Source organism: Cuculus canorus, chromosome 27 (genome assembly GCF_017976375.1).
Source record: "Cuculus canorus isolate bCucCan1 chromosome 27, bCucCan1.pri, whole genome shotgun sequence".
In the NCBI taxonomy this organism is placed as follows: domain Eukaryota; kingdom Metazoa; phylum Chordata; class Aves; order Cuculiformes; family Cuculidae; genus Cuculus; species Cuculus canorus.
In genome coordinates, this window is record NC_071427.1 from 163,479 (window position 1) to 182,920 (window position 19,442).

Genomic DNA, 19,442 nt, shown 5'->3' on the forward strand with positions numbered 1-19,442 from the left:
CTCCCTCTCTCCGCTGCCTCGGATGGAGCCGCTTCCCCTCTGACTGCCCCGCCGTCCCCCACCCCCGGGTGAAGATGAGCCTTTTGCCTCTTTAAAACACCCCCCCCCCAAAAAAAAAATCCAAACACACACCAACAAAAAGCGCTTTCTTTTCCTTGGCGGCGGGGGAATTTTGCAATTTTGCTTTTTATTTCTTTTTTTCCGGGGGGGGAGGCAGTTGGAAGTTGGACTCATTTTGTTTCCTCCCCGGCCCCCCCTCCCGCGGGGCCGCCCCCCCCTTCCCGGTTCCCCCCCCCCCCCCGGGCCCCGCAGAGCAGCTCCGGAGGAGAGAGAGAGAGAAAAAACGCCCGGACTGCTCCAGCCTCCGAAATGACTCAGTAACTTTTACGCCTCGAGTCTCAGCCCTGCAATTTGCCACTTTCCCAGCGCGGCTCGGGATGTATTCGTCTCCTCTCTGCCTGACCCAGGTAACCGCCCCCCTCCCCATCCCGCACCCCTAAAATCCCCCCCAAATCAATTTGCACCCCTTCACTGCAACAGATTTTTTATAGTTGCAATGCAAAAAAAAAAAAAAAGGAAAAAGAAAAATTTCCCCCCACTGATAAAAAAATAATCATAACAGGGCCAGGGTGGGTTGGGGCTACTCGGAGGAGCCGCATTTCCCTCTTGATTTCCCCACACACACCCCACCTTTTTAGTTTGGGGTTTTTTTTTGGTGTTTCTGGTGCTTTTGGGGGTTTTTCTGCCTCCGCTTTCACTTTGGGGGGGGGGGGGGAAGGAGGTTGCATTGTGGTTTGGGTTTTATTTGGGTTTGTTTTTGCGCTACCTGGACGTGGGTGGTGCGGGGAAGCTCTGGCTTTGGGGGAACGCAGTGGGGTGTTGGGGGGTCCCTGGCTGGGAGGCTGCAAGGGGGGTGTTGGCACTGCGGGTTTGGCCTTGGCTGCGCTGTTCTTTGCAGAGCGTGAAACTTTTTCTTCCTTCCCCCCCCCCCAGCCCAACTGCACATGGTGGGGTGCAAGGAGGTGTGTGGGGGTACAGGCTTTTTCTTCAAAATCCTACAAGTTTGGGACAATTTGCAACCAGCTGAGCTGTGCCACACTGGCAAGCGAGAGGGCGGTGGGGGTCATGCATGGCAGGATGAGAGGGGACACTCTTGGTGTCCCGAGCGAGGAGCAATGCTAGTCCACGTTTGTGGTGTAGGGCTGTCCAGAGGCAGCCCCGAGCCGTGTGCGTGGGGACGCTGGTGTCACTCCAGGCCACGCCGACGTGGCCCGATGGCACGCAGCAGGGTGGCTGTGCCAGAGCCCACGGTGCGGGCAAGGGGTCGTCCCTGAAGTCTCCTCGAAACACTGGGATTGGCTGTGGGGGAAGGCTTCAGGGAACCCCCCCTCACCTGCATTACGGCCGCTGCAGCTCTGCCTTTGCTCTGTCCATATTGATCGCTGTTATTTATTTAATTATTGAGCAGGCAGCTTCCCCGACTCGTAACCTCTTCCCTGCTGGCAGCCGCTGCCTGCTCTGAATCTGGCCTCGTGCCGCACCCGCCAAGGCTCTGCTCCACTGGCGCGGGTGCTGCCACCAGACCCGGCAATTCTCCGGCCAGACCCCGATACTTGGGCTGGAGCTGGAGGCAGGGTCCGGCCCCACCTCAGACCCTTGGGCTCAGCTGCCCTTTGGGGGCTTAGAGGTCCCCTCTGCAGCCCCTGCCTTGTGCCGGGGGCAGCGTGCACCCCTGGGGCGGCACGGGTGGGGGTGGGCAGTGCTGCGGCTGCTCCAGTGACCCTGGGGATGGTGCTCCCTGCCATGTGTTTGACTTGGCAAGGGTCACACCTAGGTCTGTCTTTTTGTCTTTTTTATTCTGTTGTCTCTTCCCCTTCCCTGGACTCCATCCTTCCCGGGGTCCCTCCACCTCCCTACCATCCCAGTCTCCAGCTGGTACTGGTTGGCAGATCCCGTTGTTGCCAGCTCACAGTGCTGGTCTGATGTGGGAAGCTGTGCAGCCGTTGGCCATCCCAGGGTTCGCAGGAGCCATTCTGCTCACAAACCCATGCTGTTCCCCATGCTTTGCCCAGATAACTGGGGGGAGCTGGTTCTTCCTTTGCAGATCCCAACCTCCACTCCTCTTGTCTTCACGAGGCGAAAGCTCTGGTTTCCCCCTGCCGTGCCCTGGCGTAGCCTTGGCTCTGATCCTGCCTGGCTCAAATGGGATCAGACGTCGTCTGCACCTACCGGATCTGCCCCCTCCCCATTCCTCCCCCCATTCCCGTCCCACTCGCGAGGCAGGGAGGCTCGCCCGGGCTCGGGAGCCACGGGTGGTGATGTGAATACATTGGAACGTGCGTAGGAGCCGCCCTGCTTCTGCCTTCACACATCTCCCTGCCGTTACCACCACTGCCATCCCCTCGAGCCCAGCAAAGCCGCTCGGACCCCAGCCACGGCTTGGGCAGCCACACATCCTGGACTTTGCTGGTCCAGGCCAGGGCTTGGCAGCCTGGTGGCACCAAAATAGCCCTGGCAAAGGCATCATCCACAATGCGCTCTTGGATGGGGCCTTGGCTGAGTCTCCTGTCGGGCGAGGAGGGTGACTTTTTTACCCTCCTCTGCTCCCTGTCCCTGCTTGGGCACTTCTCCCACTCTCTTGGCTCACCTCTGTCCCTCCTTGGGACAGAGTCTGTCCTTGGGGACAGACTGGGAAGGCCAGAGGGAGCTGCCCGGGTTAGGAGGGAAGCGGCATCAGCACCGCTGCCATGCGTGAGGCCTCACCCTGCCCACGAGGAAGAAGAGGGAGGCTCCGGCTGCCAGAGTTCCAAATAACCCCAGTGCTAAGCACCCACACGTGTCTCCCTTGGGAAGCACAGCCGAGGAGCCAGAAGTTTTTCCAGTTATCCCCAGCTCCTGGATCTGCAACAAGGTTGCAGGGGGTGGATTTGGGATGCTCCTTGGAGCAAGATGTGCAGATTTGATGACTGGTGATGCTCCTGCAAATCTCTGGCTCATTTGCAGCCCCTCACAGTCAGCCTGGCACTCCCTGAGCCACCAATCCTGGGACCCCTCGGCTGGGAGCGAGGTGAGGTGGGAGCTGGCTGCAGTGGTCATCCACCAGGTGTCCTGCCAGGGTCTGGCCAGAGAACTTCTCCCCTCTCCTGGGCTCCAAGAGTCCTTTGGGGTGTGGGAGAGGGGAGAGGCTCTGTGGTCAGACTCTGGCGGGTCAGCTGGCTCCAACCACTTTGCTCAGATGCATCCTTGGTGCCTGGTTTTGGTGCAGAGGTGATGTGCCTGTGCTGCTTGACCCGGAGCTGTTTGTCAGGAACAAAACCCTGCGTGTGTCGGAGTCGGCGTCACCCAGTCCTGGGGGCATCGGGGAGCAGCCTGGCCAAGGTGGCTTGGCACAAGCCTCCGTACCAGCAAACACTGCCAGCACTCAGGGAAATGGGCATGCTGTGGTGCCCGGGGGACAGAGCCAGGCTGCAAGAGGCATTGCGGCCACGTGGCCCAGTCGCAGCCATGTCTGCTGGGTGCCGAGGGCGATCTCGCCTTTCCCCAGCCGCCACTGGCTGGCTCTGCGCATCACTCGGCTGCCACTGCTGGCCTGGGCGTGTGGCCATAGTGGGGAACTGCCTGCCGGGCACGTCTCACCAGGGCATCCTTTGACAAAACTCCTTCCTGAAAGCACTGTGGCTTTTCAGCGAGAGAGAGCAGCGTCCATGCTTGCCCCCTCCACCAGTAGCTCCAGCAAACTGGTTTCCAGCTGGGAGCTCAGATCAGCTGCCAAAGGATGGGAGCAGCAAGCTAGGCACAGTGGGGACAGAGAGGGAAGGTTGCAACACCCGTTCAATTCTCCCATCTGCTGGGTGGTGTTTGGGAAAAACAATGAGGCCGTTCTTTAAATGCAGCTTTCGGGAGATCCTTGCTTTCCCCACGAGGTGCCTGCTGCACTGTGCCCGTGTGGCCCTGCCCTGCCGCTCATGCTGCCCAGGACCCTGCTGCTTCTGCCTGACCGGATCTTAAATCCTGGCTGGGGAAAAGTAGATCTTGTTTTAAGAGTGGTTTATAAATCCAGATGAGAGGCCTGGGATAGCAGATGGGGCAGCGGGCAGGATAAGGCCTGCTGCATGGGAGATACTGTTGAGTGAGAGCCGAGCGGCCAGCACCCAGGCTACCCCACTCCCCACATCACCTTGAACTTGGCTGGGGCCTCGCACAATAAATCTGCCACCCTCCTCCAGTGCACTGTGGCGCCCGCCAATAATTCACATTCCCAGGCAGCTCTGCCCCTTCCTGCGCTTTCCTCCCTGCCTGCGGTTCCCTGCCTTTCCCTCTGTACAGGGAGTGAACCCACTGCATGCCCAGCGCTGCAAGTGTGCGCGCGCTTTTGCAGCTTACTGAACAAAGCCCAGCCGCTAGGGCCCTGCTCGCTGCCCGGGCGTCTGAAAGTGAGGAAGAATAACTCTCTCTGGTGCTTTTTTATTCTCCCAAGCCTGCACAGGCTGGGGACCGACGCCAGGAGCCTGTGTTGACCCAGCAGTTCTCCTCTTGCAGTGGTGGCTGCAGCGTGGCTGGGGTGTGGATGGGGCCATGCCGGCACTGTGAGGCTTGGCAAGCAGAGAAGCAGTGCCAAGGGTTGTGCTCCCCTTGGCAAGGACGCAGCAAAAAGTGGCAAAGATGGCTCCTCTGGGAGCCCCAGGAAGCCCCAGTGCCAAGAGCTTGGGAACCACAGGGGAAAACAGCCACAGTGGCAGTGCAGGATTTGTTCCAGCCTGGGGCTGCGCGCAGTGGGGAGGACAGGGAGTGGGGTTTTGCACCCTGAGAAAAGGGGGGGACAGTGTCCCCTGCCTGCTTGCCAGCTTTCTTTGTCCAGCGCTACCAGCGCCAGCCTTCCCTGTCCCTGGTCCCCAGATGCCACCTAAAGCCCAAGGGGTGCCCATCGCTTCCCACTGTCACTCCTGGCATGGCTGCTCCTGTCCCAGGGGCAAGCTGAGCCCTGGATGAGATGGGGACGGTGGCAGCAATGGGGAGCCTTGCTGGAGGGGAAGAAGGAGGGCTGGGGGGAGGCAAAATATCTCCCTGTGAGGCTGGCTCACTGCCTGCTGCCCCCGGCCGTGCTGAGGCTCTTCCTGCACAAGGATGGCAGTGCCATAACGGGGGGGCTGAGCGCTTGTGGGAGGGGGCCAGGAGGGCTCCTGCCCCCCACAACTGCTGCACCCAAGCCAGGGGGTGCAGGCAGTGCCTTGGGGTGGCTGGGGCATGATCTGCCATTCGGGGACCCATGAGACAGGAGTTTCTCCTGTGACAGCTTGGGTCTGCTGGGCAGGGCAGCAAAAGTGATGGGGAGCGGCCAGGGCATCGATGGGCATTCAGCCCTGCCCAGTCGGGCTGGTACCATGTGGCATCATCAGTTATGTCACCCACGGAACGGCTGGGAACTGCTGATGGGGTTGAGTTGGTGGGTACAGCCTCATAGAGTGGGGCAGAGGTGCCCAGTGCCAAACCCTTGTGGGTTTTGGGTTACCAAAACACCTTTGAAGGCTTTGGTTGCCCCAAATAGGCACAGGCGTGAGCTCAGCCTCCCTCTCTGCCCTGCCCGGCTGGGCACCCTGCTACAGTGTCGCCCTTGGGCAGGGGATGCAGACCTCCAGGCTGTGTCAGCTGCAGGATGGGGATGCACAGGGTCCCCGTGTGTATCCTGGGGCCTGGCTCGCACCCGAGCGGGTGGCTGAGCTCTCCCATCCATCACATCGGCCCTGGGCAGTCATTTCCCTCAGCCACGCAGTGCTGTGCCAGCTTGGCTGGGACCCAATGCCCTTTGCTGGCCGCCAAGGCTCGGCGCTTCCCAAGTCCTGGAGAGATGCTGGGAAAGGATCCCGTGGCCCAGGTGCAGCAGCGCTCACACGCTGGGGGACCCGTGAGCCAGCGCCTGCCAAGGATTGATTTCTCGGTTAACTCGCCGCTGCTTTAAAAGTGCATTAATCCTCCCTTCCCAGGCCAGCAGCCAGCTCTAATCAACATTTTGGGCAAAATCCCCAGGTCCAGGCTTTGGGCTGCCCACTGTGGGCATCGCCCTTCCAGTCATGGCCGCTGTGGCAGAACCCTCAGGCAGCAGTGCTTGACATGGGAATTGCCAGGATCTGGCTCTCCTGCTGACCCCTCTTCCCTGCAAGTTTGTTCAAGTCCACGGCCAGGTGGATTTTTTAGAAAAGAAGGGGTTTTATTTTGTTTTTTAAGAAGGCTTTTGCTTTCCTTGCAAAGGGCCCCTGCATTCCCTTCATGGGGAAATGGTATTTGACCGGCTGTTGTCCAAAAAAAACCCCCAACATGTTTCTGATCAGGAAAAACCAAGAAATATTTTTGCTTTCAGAGGAAAAAAAAAAAAAAACAGCAAGAGAAATGTTGATTTTCCACCCAGACATTTTCCCTTTCCCCGAAACGAGAGGCGCCACGGATCCCTCTTCACCCAAGGATGCTGTCACAGGGACACAGTCCTTCTGGGAACACAGTGGATGCCACCCAGTACTTGGCCAGGCACTAGTGGTGAGGATGATGGCAGTGCCAATCACATCCCCGCTCTCTGCTCAGGGTCCCAGCTGCTCCCACCTTGCACTGGGCATGGTGGGCTGCCAGGGAGGATGGCGAGCACTGGGGACCTGCCAGCTCTCCCACCCCTCGCAGTGTTTGCTGCACAGCTCCCCACCCACCAGCCTGCCTTGCCCCGGTATAATGCACAACCCCGAGCTGCTTCGTCCCATGGTTGTTTGGTGTGAGCTGTGCTGGATTTTGACCCTCCCCTCCTGCCATCCCTTGGCTTCTGCCTGGCGATTCAGGAAAGTGAGCCGTCGCGGGCTGTAATGTGACCCCCACTGTGCTGCACCGCAAAATCTCCTTTAGTAACCTGTGCGCCAGGACAGGCGAGTGGCGCGGTGTGAATACCAATGAAGCAGTGCTGGCAAAAAGTGCAGAGTAAAGGGTTTTTGATGGAAATGGCATTGTACGAGAAAGAGAGTGAGCGCAAGTGCGCACAAGTGCGTGCCCAGAGCCTGCGCCTGCCCATCAGCCAATGCTGCACATGCGGGTGCCAGGCACACACATATGGCCCAGGGGTTGGGGACCAAGCGTGGCAGCATGCTGGGGCTGTGCCGTCCCAGTGAGGGTGGTGGGATGTGGGTGAGTGAGCAGAGCAGGCTGCAATGCGCTGGATGAGGGGTACGTGGCCGGGGTAGGGGGCTGCTGTGGGCAGCTCCGCAGGGGCCAAGGCACTTCCCATGGCCCAGCAGGTTGGGGACAAGGTGTGGCAGGGTGCTGGGGCTGTGCCATCCCGATGAGGGTGGTGGAATGGGGGTGAGTGAGCAGAGTGGGCTGCAAAGCACTGGTTGAGGGGTGTGTGGCTGGGGTGGGGGGCTGCTGTGGGCAGCTCCGTAGAGGCCAAGGCACTTTGTGTGGCCCAACAGGGCTCTGGCCGCAGCCTGGCTGCGAGGAACCGCTCCTCTCCGCTGGCGAAGCACACTGCTGATCAAAGGTGCGGGCAGGGAGGGAGCAGGCCTGTGTGAGCAGCACCCCTGGCCGCATGCCACCCCACCTTCCCGCTCTGCTCCCCCGGGAGTTTGTTAAACAAATTTCTCTAATTGCACAAGCCAAGGAGTTTGCTGGAGAAAAAAAAGCTGGGGAAATTCCCCTCCTCTGGGCCACCCCTTCTCCGCTTTCCCCGGGGCACCCGGCAGAGCGTGAGCAGGTTCCCCCCACGCTCCGCTGGCTCTGCAGGCGGCTCCGACCCTGGCGCCTGTGGGGCACAGCTGCTGGGTGTCCTCAGGTCACCCCTGCCGGCACCCGAGGCGTCCCCCACGTGCCCTCCTTGGAGCTGGGTCACCTGCGTGCCCTCTGGTCCAGCCCCTGGGGTCAGAACCTGTCCCCTCACACGTGACACCCAGCACCACTGACTGCCTTGTCGGATGGTGTTCATCGCTTGGCGTGAGCCCCCCCACCCCTCCGGAAAAAGGCTTTGGTGTGACCCCGTGGGCAGAGCCCCGACACTGAATCCCATCGGAATTAGCGAGTGGATGGTGATAAAGAGCCTCAGTCTGGTGCGCTAGCTCTTGACCGGGCGGGGGCTGTGGTGGCAGCCCTGCCATAGAAGGAGGATGCGCCGCCAGGCGCCTGCCCCAGCTCCCGCTGAGGTCACGGCTACAGATAGCTGTAGAGGGTGTAGCACCGAGGGCAGGATCTAGTGTGTGCCTTCACCAGCTTTACCAGGATCCTATAGGCACCCGCTGCCTGGGGGAGGAGGTGCTGCAGGGGGGGATTGGGAGTGCTGGTGTAGAGGGGGAGCAGCTGGGCCAGCCCTGGCCATCACCAGGTCCCACACCTGCTGCAGGCATAGGATTTGCTGCCGCTGGCGTGCCCAGTCCCCACCGAGTGAATCGCAAGGCATAGGATGTTGTGTCACTGGCGTGCCCAGCCCCACCAGAGCGAGTCGCAAGGCATCGGATGTGCTGCCACTGGCGTGCCCAGCCCACGAGCGATCGCAAGGCATAGGATGTGCTGCCACTGGCATGCCCAGCCCCACCGAGCGATCGCAAGGCATAGGTGTGTGCCACTGTTGTGCCTAGCCCCCACTGAGCATCGCCCAGCACCGCATCGCCCCGGCACGGCATCCTGGGGCTCCATGGCCAATGGCAGCGAACCAAGGGCAGTGTCCGCTGTTGTTCCCACCAGGTTGCCTTCCTCAGCTGCTCTTTAGCAAAAGCTGGGGCATCCCCACCACCCCATGCATGCAAAGCTGCTGGATCAAGGACCATAGGGCCAGGGTTCACCCTGCTCAGCTTCCCCAAAACCAGGTGCTGGCCTGGGGTGCCCCTGCTGGCACCGGGGCGGCTGGGGAAGGCATTGTTGCTGAGGGCACTAAAAATAGAGTGAGAACTGGGATCTTAATGGGACTTTGTGGGAAACATTTTCTCATCCCCGTAAATGAGTCCAGATGCATTAGCGTATGACTACATCGCAATCCTGAGGTACGACCGGAGGGAACCGGGACGTGCTTTCCAGCCTCCTCGCCTTGTGGTGGTGAATTGATTGGAGAGGGGAGCTTGCTGGCAGCAGCACCAGGGCTGAGCTGTGACCGATTCGCTGTGTCCTGTGAGGGGGTGGGACAGGAGCTGGAGCTTTCCTGGCATCACCTTGGTGAGGACCCTGCCCACTCAGCTGATCCCTGTCCCCCGGGGTTTTCTATGCCCAGCACCCATGGGTGTGCATGTGGGCACGTGCAGCTCTGCATGTGGCAGGCTGCGTGCAGGGTGCGTGGGCTGGCAATGGTGCCATGACCCCCAAATCTTGGGGCTTTCTGAAGCTCCCCAGGGCCAGGAGTGAAGGACTGAGGTGATGCAGAGCCCTCATCCCATGTCACTCCCTCACCAGGGCCAGCAGTGCTGGCAGTGATGGCACCCCAGTTTACCCTGTTGTGGTGCGGAGCGGGCAGAATCCAGCCTGACGGAGGGGTTTCTCCTTCTGGTTGGTGTGGAGCTGGTAGCTGGAGTCTTGGCTCCCGGAGCAGCTGGCCTTGCCTGGGGACCTTGGACTGCCCTGGGGGATGGCTTAGGGCCAGCCTGGGCAAGTAGCCCAGGGCGAGTGGCTGATGGACTGCCACATCATGAGGCAGGTTGGCACAGCCGTCTCTGCGGTATGGCAGTGTCACTTAGTGGTTACAGCCACAGCCTGGGGAGGCAAGGACAGTCCCACTCCGTGTCTCAGTTCACCTCCTGGTGGGGAACAGCACCTGGCATGGGAGAGGGGTGCTCACCCCTGCCCCCACCCTGGCACTGACTCCTTATGTGGGGACAAGGAGACCAGCCACAGCCACCAGCCTCTGCGCTGGGTGCTGCTGGAGGCCAGTGTCCCAACAGAGTCCTTTTGTTCAGGCCAGCCCAGCTCCAGCTACCTGGGAGGCATCCAAACCCCTCCCGAAATAGGACCCGCCAGACTCAACCTTTGAGTCTCCCCAGGAAGGCTCTGCTGAGCTGCTGAAAGCGGATGAACACCCTCCCCTATTAAAGGAGTCTTGTCCTTCCATGCTCAGGGTGCGGTATCTGGCCATGCTTGGGCAGTGCTGACCCTCTGTGGACACCACTGTGTCTCCCTTTGCTCTCCAGGAGAGCCTGTCACTGCCCTGTGCCTCAGTTTCCCCAGCCCTAGGTGCAGGTTCCCGGCAGGGGTCTGCAGCCCCGGGGAGCCTGAGAGGCTGAACCGCTGGCATGAGCCATGGTGCGGCCAAACGTCATGGGGCTGGGGGGCCGTGGAACTCTTCACCCCAGGGCTTAAGGGCGCTGATCCACCTGCAAGTTGCCAGCTCCTCAGCAAAAGGTTGGGGCTATTTGTAATCGGTGACTTCCTCCAACTTGCTGGGGATTGGACTTGCATCTGGGTGGGCACCAGAAGCTCACCACAGCTCTCCCCGTCGCAGGGTATGGGGACACCCCCAGTGCCGTCGCCTGCCCTGGTGGGCATCCCCAGGAGGGAGCCGGGGAAGCATTCTCTGCACCCTGACACATGGTGCATGATGGACGGGGGGGGAATTAATCACCCTCAGAAAGGCTAGGACAGAGCAAGCAGGGCTAAATATATATTGAGAGGGAAATAAAAACCTCCTGCGTCAGGGACTACAAGGCAGGCTCAAGCCTGGCTTCAAGCTGGAGGGCCCTGCCTGGTTCTGGGCTTCCATGGTGCTGGGGATTGATACTGAGCTGAGTCTGCCTGCACTTCCAGAGGCAAACGTGGCACTGCTGGTCCTGGGACATCTCTCCTGCCTCAGTTTCCCCCTCTGCATTCCTGGGTTTGCAAGCTGCCACTGTTCCTGCATCCCATCCCAGCGGCTCCCAGGCTGGGACCACCGGAGTCTTTAGTGGTAAAGCACAGGATCTGGCTCAGTCTCAGCACCCCTGTGGCACAGTCATCACTGTGTGCCAGGAGCGGGCTGAGGGGGAGCAGGCCACCCCTGGGGGCCCTGCGCTGACGCAGGCTGGTGGAGGAGCTGCAGTGCTGAGGGCTGTTGGCAAGTTTTTTTTTTTTCCAGTTCCATGAAACATTTCCCTTCCTTGGAGCCCCCGGGGAATTCGTCTGGGAAGACCACGTGTCCCTGACACTGCTGGGCACAGGATGCTTCCCAGGGCAGGGGAGATCTCCTTGGCCTTGGGATGGGTCTCACAGGGCTTTTCCAGGACCCCAGAAGCTGCCGTCACATCCTGCTCTGCTGCGGGCTGGCCTGGCAGGTGCTGTGCCTCAGTTTCCCCATCTTTGGAAAGGCAGCACTGCACCCTGGGGGAAGGTGGGGTCCACCCCGGGGAAAGCGGCTGAGCCATTGGCTCCCAACACCCTGAGAGGGACAGGCAGAGACGGCACCTGGGGAAACTGAGGCACCTGGGGATTCAAGTTAGTCTGCAGTAAGCCAGCAAGTGGCTCCGGGCACTCCCAGTGCCAGATCTCACATCCCAGCACCTCCAATTCCCGGGGCACTTTAACCCCTTCTCCATACCCTGGTACGGGGTCTGTTTGGCGAAGCCAGGAGCAGCAGTGCCAATTGTTGCTGAGGTGAGAGAGCATGTGGGCAGACCATAGGCGAGGTGGTGGGCACCGGGTTGAGGCATGTGCTGTGCTGATGGAGAAAACCCCCTGGATTCAGCCCACCTGGGCCACCCCAGCTGTCAGCTGCCAGCGGTGATGCCTCAGCGGGGGAGGGCTGTGCTGGCTGGCGCATGCCCAGCCAACGCTGGCACCTAAGCACCAGCAACTGCAAAGAGAGCTGCTTTTCTTCCTTGATTTTTTCCAAAGAACTGGCAGGTTCCCTGCCTGCCGTGGCCTCTCATGACCCGCGGCAGCGGCCTCAGCGCGCTCACCCACGCCCCCACTGGGCAGCCGCACCACCTGCGAGGGCGAGCACACCGGCATCGCATCCCGCCCGCACGTAGGCACAGGCAGGTGGGCACTGGTCCAGTGCAGGGTGCTCACGGCGCCCGGCATGGCGACAGAGCTCTAGAAGGGCTAGAGCATTTTGGGGCAGCATGAGTGCAGGGAGCTCAGGGCAGCTGGTGAAGGGGTCCAGGTGAAGGGGTGTGGTGAGCATTGGGTGCTTTCTGAGCTTGCGGCTACCTCTTGGTCTGATCCTGAGCAGGTCTGAGCATCAGGCATTAAATGGAGGCATGGGATCCCCTTTCTGTGGACTTGCATCCGTCCTGACTGAGGGCACAGAGTGCCACATCCAGAGCAGGCTGTGGGTACTGTCCAGCTCATACACAGCCTTGAGCTGCACCACAGATCTTGGCTGAGATGCTGTTGGCTCTGGGGGCAAAAAAGAGGTCTGGGGAGAGGAGCTGCAGGGAGGTTGCATCCTGTGCTGCCTTCCCCTCCACCTGCTCTGGCAGTGGCAGCCAGGCTGCCCCAGGCACTGGGGCTCCATGTCCCAGCACAGGCTGCAAGAGGGATTTTTTTGAGCATAAGGCTTGGTCATCCCCGCCCCAGCTCCAGGAGCTGCTGCAGGGAGCTGGGGGAGAGTGTGGTTGCCACAGCCTGTTCTGCCCCATGGGCAGCTCTGGTGTGGGGTGGGTGAGTGAACGCAGGGCCAGCACAGCTTGTACTGTCCCCAGCTGCTGGCCCAGTAGCTTCAGCTGCTGTCACGCTCCCTCCCACTGCCCTGTGCCCGCTGTGCCTTGGTTTCCCCACTCCCAGTGTGGCGGTGCTGCTTCCCAGTGCAGGGAAGCCTCTTTGGGATCTGCTGAGAGCCCAGGCAGCCTGGCTGCACCACACTGATGAGCAGCAAAAATTATGAATTAGCTCTTGTTAATAAATACTTTATGATGAAGCCAAATAGATTTCCTCCTCTGGAGCAATTATTGTAAAATGGGCTCTAATACAGAGCAGGGCCAGCCCCGGGAAGGGCTGGGTGCTCTGCAGGGCCTAAGTGCCTCCTTCCATCCCCTCTAATGAGCACTTCCCAATCATTTGCATCTGTCTTGGCAACAGGTCTCATTACCGAGTTAACTTATTACTGAGACCCTGTTTCGGCAAACAGTTAAGAAGGCGGCTTACTGGAGGCTTCTCTGAGGCCAACACAGTGTTTTAATCCGTGCGCACCTGCGGGCTTCAGCAAAGGAAAACCAACGCTGGGAAAGGAGCAAGTCCCTGCCCTGCGCCTTTCGGGTACCAGGATTCCGGAATTTTCAGGATTACTGCAATGTCCTCTGGTTGCATCTTCCCCTGCCACCACTCCAAGGCTTCCTGTAGGGCACGGCACTCAGTACCAAACTTGCCGGCCCCTGCCCAGGCCCGCGTGGCCGCGGGGGAGCGGTACCTGGCAGGAGCAGAACGGCTAGGGGAGCCGGCAGCAGTTTGGAGGTGCGGCTGGCTGGCAGGGAGGCTGAGCATCCTTTCATAAAATAACCCTGTGTGGTCCTGCGGGGCCAGGATGCAGCGATGGTCACCTCGTCTTGCTCCCTGCCCATGGTGGAGATGGCATCCACTCCTCCTGTGCTGCTGGGGAGCAAAACCCGCAGCCAAGGGGGACTGTGTCCTCCAGTTCTCCTTCTCCGCCTCTGCCTACCACCCACCCCCTTGAAAAACTGCTTGGGAAATTTCCTGAGGAAACATTTTTTCATTGAAACTTCAGGCTGTTTGCTGGGCTTGACTGGTTTGGACAAGGCGCTCAAGTAGAGGGATGCTTGCAGGCCGGGCCAACCTGTGCCACAGTGTCCAGCCATGGGGCTCATGCCTGGCTGTTGTCGCCATGGTGGCACAGAGCATCCCCACCATCCCAAGGTGGATGGTACTTGCCGTGGCCAAGCAGACATGGTGTAGAGCCCCAGCACCAGCTGAGCTGATGATGGGCAGGAGCGCTGGAGATGCAGCACCTTGTCTGTGCCCCCCCCACATCCTTGGTGCGGCCAAAACCTGGGAGTATTTAATACTGGCACGGCCAGCTCCTTGCAGAGCATCACTGCTTCCCCTCCCTATTCACAGCAGGATTGACCCAGGACAGAGCCAGGCTTGACCCATGCCTCAGTTTCCACTTGCAGTCTCTGGTATGGAAAGTCAGCGATCCACCAGTCCTGGAAGGGGAATGTGAGGGGGCCCTGTGCCGGGTCCAGCAGCACCTCATGCAGGCGTGGTCCTCCCTGGGTCGTGGGGTTTTACAAGCCTGGGCTGGATGGGGCCCAAGCACAGGCTCTGCTGCCAGATTCCCGTCCGGGGAAATGCCCCAAGGAGCAGCCTCGTCTGGGTATTGCAGCACGTCTCTGCTTCCCAGCCCACAAAGGAAAAACAGCAGGAGAAACACTTAACCAGCCCTTTGCCGGCACTGCTGGCTGGGATCAGGACAGCCATGTGACAAACAGAAAGCACATCCCTGCCATTGCTTCCCAAAGCAGTGCCAAGTGCGAAGCTGGCTGGTGTCAACCAGGCTGATTTGCCTGGCTGAGGGGCTACATGTGGTGGCAATGCAGGGCATGGGGACGGTCCCAAGTCTTCTACCTTGTGCCCTGGGCACCAGCTGCAGGCTCCCACTCATCCGACTGGCTGTTCTGGTGCCCCCCCGGCTGCCCTCAGCGTGGCCCCACTAAAGCAGCTTAACTCTGCGCAGCATCTCAGCGCGGGATAAGCTGGGCGGGAGGGAAAGTTGGCAAAGGACTGATCGCTTTCAGGGGCAGCTCCTGTCTTGCAGTAATCCGTGGAGTAGGGGGCACAACAGGTTTCAGGGGCACTGAAGGCCATCGGGGCTTCTGCACGCAACAGGTTTTTATGGGTTCCTACATGTGGATCTGAGTGGGCTCTGAATGTCCTCGGTGCTGTGGTGAGAGTGTACAAAGTGTCATCTGCTCAGAGCCCCACAGAAACTGGGGGTCCTGCTTGCTGCCGTGTGGCAGGGCACCCAACCCTTGCAGCGGGGGCAAGCTGTCACCCAAAGGTGCTGCCACCCCCAGCAAGGATACCCTGGCTCTTACCTAACAATCCCTGGAGCAACGCTCGACCACCTGGCAGGTGGGGTAGGGACAGGGACAAATGGTGCAATGTCCCCCTCAGTCCTGCTGCCGGCTGCCTGGGGAGGGTGGTGGGGCTAGGGGATGATAGCAATTTGTAGGGCTTGTCTGAATAACTGGCCACCAAGAAGAACAGCCGCCCACCGCCCCAGCCAAGTATTGTTTTTGGAACTCTCTGCTGCTTTTTTATCAGCTCCTGTCTTACTTGTCTTTGACCTTCTTCCCTGATTTAAGACACAATGCCCAGCCCTTGCCCAGCTGCACTGAAATTAGTGGCTGCTGATGGGGAGGGACCAGACCCTGCGGCCGCACAGGGCTGCAGCCACCCCAAGAGCAGCCAGCAGTGGATGGGTCCCTCAGCAGGTTGAGTCCCAGCGTCAAGATGAGTCCCTAGGATCAAGATCGGTTCACAGACAGGGATGAGTCCCCAGTGTTAGGATGGGTCCCCATGGATAAGGATGGGTCTACAGGCAGGGATGGGTCCCCGCAGTCAGGATGAGTCTCCTGTGTCAGGATGGTCCCTTGGCCGAGTTGAGTCCTCAGTATCAGGATGAGTCTCCAGGATCAGGATGAGTCCCCTGTGTCAGAATGGGTCGCCAGGATCAGATGGTCCCCAGCGGTAGGATGGGTACACAGGCAGGGTTGAATCCCCATGGAGGGATGGGTTTCCCCAGCAGGGCGAGTCCCCTGTCCAGGGCCAGCAGGTCTGTGCTGGCAAATAACGGGCTCTGTGCTTGGGGAGGGACTTTTTGGGGTTGATGGGGCTGTGCTAGTGATTGGTGCTCATGGTTATTGGTGTCCATGCCAGGGTTCAGGAGTGGGAAGGGCTGTGGCTGAGACACCTGTGCCAGGTCACAGCAGGGTCTGTGCAGAGGACGCGGGGGCTAGGAGATGCCTGGGGCTGTGCCAAGAGGACCCACGCTGGCTGTTCACAGGGTTTATGCGCAGGGAAGTGTGTTTAGAGTTTGCAGGACTGTGAAGCGTCTGTTTGGGGTTAATGGCATCTGTGCTGGACTGGAGCCGAGAGCGAGTTAGTGGGAGTCTGTGTGGGACTGTGAGCCTGCCTCAGGGGACTCCAAGCAGGGTTCACTTTGGGACAGGTCTGCTTTGGCCAGGGAGCGGCATCGCAGCCCTGGGAGGAGTGGAGCCAGCACCAGTTCCAGAGACACTTGCCCCATCCCGCTGCCGGGCTCCTGGGTGCCTTCCCGGAGCAGCAGCTCCCTTGGCATCCTCCCCCTGCTGGGAGGGGAACCAAACCCAGGCATGACCCTGCAAACCAGGGCTGTGCACCACACTTGTGGCTGCCACCAGCCACCCCCACCCAGACCTGGCAGCCTCTGGCCAGCCTCAAGCTGGGCTCCTTCCTCCTCATCATCATCACCAGTCATAAGGGACCACAAGGGCCAAATCCTGCCCTTGGGGTCCAGCTTGCTGCTGCTCTGGCCACGCAGGGTACGCTTTGCCTCTCCCTGCCGTTTTCCAAGCTGTGCTGCTTCTCTGCCAGGAGGACTCCCAACTCCGCTCCATCCCACGAGGGGGCTGAAGCCTCCCCAGCCAGGAGAGCACTGATTTTCCAAAGGGAGGGGGAGGGAGGAATGAGGATGCAGGAAGGAGGGGCCAGGGAGAGGGATTGCATTTTCTTTGTTTTCTTTTGGGGCTGGACTCGTCCAGCGCCTTTGCCAATGGAAAAAGGCAGTCAGAGCACGCCTTGTACGCTGGGCTGGGTGGCCAGCCGCCGGCTGACTGCAGCTGGGGCAAACTGGGGGAGTTTCCTGCTGCTCCGGAGGGGAACAGAGAGGTCCAAGCACCCACAGTCGTGCAGGAGCACCCGGGATGCTGAGGGGAGGGATCAACGCCATCCATTGGGTGCTGCGGTCTGGCAGTGCCTGGCACTAGTTGTGGTGGCTTCAATGGGCACAGTGTCAGGTGGGATTTCTGTGCCAGTCACAGGGCAGATCTGGATGGGAAGAGGAGAGAGTCTGGGTGCTGCCAAGGAGTGCCTGCCACTCCACAGACAGCTCCAGTGTACCCCAGCCACCCCCAGCAGGCACTGGCCTTGGAAGTTGGTGTGATTTATGGGGTGCTACTGCGACAAGGTTGATGCCAAGGGGTTCCCTGTCGCTGGTGGGCATGCTCCTCTGCCACAGCTCTTCTGGTTGTACTGGGGTGCAGCCTGTCAGGGATGTCCAAAGCAGATCCTAGTGGGGCTCCCCAGCTGTCCTGGAGTGGATATGGGGGCTTGGCTGGAGTGACCACCTGTCCTCTGCTCCCGCAGGATGAGTTCCACCCCTTCATCGAGGCGCTCCTCCCCCACGTCCGGGCCTTTGCCTACACCTGGTTCAACCTGCAGGCCCGCAAGCGCAAGTACTTCAAGAAGCATGAGAGAGGATGACAAAGGATGAAGAGAGGGCGGTGAAGGATGAGCTGCTGAGCGAGAAACCAGAGTGAAGCAGAAATGGGCCTCGCGCCTCCTGGCCAAACTGCGCAAGGACATCCGGCCCGAGTGCCGTGAGGACTTTGTGCTTTCCCATCACGGGCAAGAAGCCTTCATGCTGGTGTCCTCTCCAACCCTGACCAGAAAGGGGAAGATGCGCCGCATTGACTGTCTGCGACAGGCAGACAAGGTGTGGCGGCTGGACCTGGTCATGGTTATCCTCTTCAAAGGGATCCCTCTGGAGAGCACCGATGGTGAGCGCCTGGTCAAATCAGGCCAGTGCACCAACCCATCCTCTGTGTCCAGCCCCACCACATCAGCGTGTCTGTCAAGGAGCTCGACCTCTACCTGGCTTACTTCGTCCGCGAGAGAGGTGGGTGCTTGTCTGCCTGTGGATGTGTCCCCACCAGAGAGGGTGGGGGCTGTTCCAGCTGTCCTGGCTCTGGCTGGGGACACTGCTCAGAAAAGTTTTCGTTGTAGACCTCGCAGAGAGGAGACCAGTGCTACCCTCCCTCCAAACTGCTGCCCGAGGGAGTGCCCTCCCACCCTGCCCACGTGGCATCTGTTCTCCGGATGGACGATCCTGACTGTCCTGGGAGGTGCATGCCAGAGAGGGGAGGAGGAGAGCGGGTCTTTGAGGAGCTCCTGGCATCCAGAGGGTGTTCTTGGGGGGTTTAACCCTATATACCATGCCTGCCTGACATGGCTGCCTGTGCTGGCAGCCCGAGTGAGAAGCAGGTGGGCAGCGTGGGCAGGGAATGGTAGCTTTGTTCCCCAGCGTGGCCCCCAAGGGCTGGAGCTGGGAGCGATCCGCAGTGCCAGTTTTGCTGCGGGTTGTGGTGCTGGCCCCTCACCTGGGAGGAGTGGCCTAAGGCCAGCTGGGAGTGGGCAGCGAGAATGTTGGCAGCTCGTGCTGTGCACTGAGGGGGATGCCGTGCCTCTGCCTGTCACCTCCCTGAGGGTCCTGCTGGGAAAACTGAGCTGGTCTCACTGGAGCAAAGAGGGAGGGTCAGACCTGCTCTTGAAGCCTTGATGACTGAAAAGGGGAAACTGAGGCACAGTGGGCGGGGTGGTTTCCAGACTCAGAGGACTAGTGTCCCTATGCCGTTATCCTCATTGTCACAACTCATGCCAACTGCCTGCGTGTTAGGAATGGGAAGCTTGTAATAGGTCGTGTTGGATCCTATTTTCTCCATGTAGCTTTGCCCTGGCTGCTGGTGTCCCCCACAGACCCTACACCCCCGCACCCCTGGTAGGTGGTGGGCCCAGGAGATGCTGGTGTGCTTGCCATGGGTGAGGGCAGGGCTTAGCTTTGCAGGGACGATGCAGAGCCAGGGGGATCTGTGACCTGTGGACCTGAGGAGCACAGGAGGGACTCATGGCCCCCCCATAACCAGGCCAGGCGGCCCTGGGGTGTGTGAACTACGACATCGGTCCCCTTCAGGCAGCACACCGCAGCACTGGGTGATGCCTCTGGGCCCTGTGAGCCTGGACCCTTTCGACACCACAGTGAGGGGGCATGGGGGCTGGTGGCTCCTTGCCTGGCACTGGATGGGGCCTGGGCTGTGATTGGTAACACAAGGGGCTCCGCAGTGCCAGCAGTGCCAGCAGTCCCAGCAAAGGGGGTGCCCAGCAACGTGTATCATGGTGGGCATAGGCAGCCGGAGACAGCTCCACTCCTGCCTGGCCAGCAGTGGGATATGCTGGGTGTCACTGGGCAAACCGAGGCATGGCAGGTGTGTGGACCTGCCTGTGTGTCCTGGGCAGGGTGCTGGAGGGGTGCCACCGAGCCCTCATGGCTCTGGCAGAAGAGCAAGATGCAGCCTCTGCCAGGGAACAGCAGGGTCTGGATCCCCAGGGCCGGTTGGGAACACAGGCAGTTGGGGGTGAGATGCACGTGTGCAGTCGCACACATATGTGTGCAAGCCAGGACCTGCCTGCCCAGCCGCAGCTCCCTGCGTGTGCACACACATGTACCCGTATGCCCGTGCCCATGCACGTGG

At 60.3% G+C, this 19,442-nt stretch overlaps 1 protein-coding gene across 1 annotated transcript in view; it reads left to right on the forward strand.

Moving 5' to 3' along the window:
• The first annotated feature begins 312 nt into the window (after positions 1-312).
• NFIC (nuclear factor I C) overlaps positions 313-19,442 on the forward strand; it is a 39,009-nt gene continuing 19,879 nt past the window's right edge. Inside the window, 4 exon segments of the mRNA XM_009564098.2 lie at positions 313-467; positions 17,281-17,448; positions 17,451-17,729; positions 17,732-17,812. Of these exon segments, the coding sequence (XP_009562393.2) occupies positions 17,394-17,448; positions 17,451-17,729; positions 17,732-17,812 (415 nt within the window). The 5' untranslated portion in view covers positions 313-467; positions 17,281-17,393.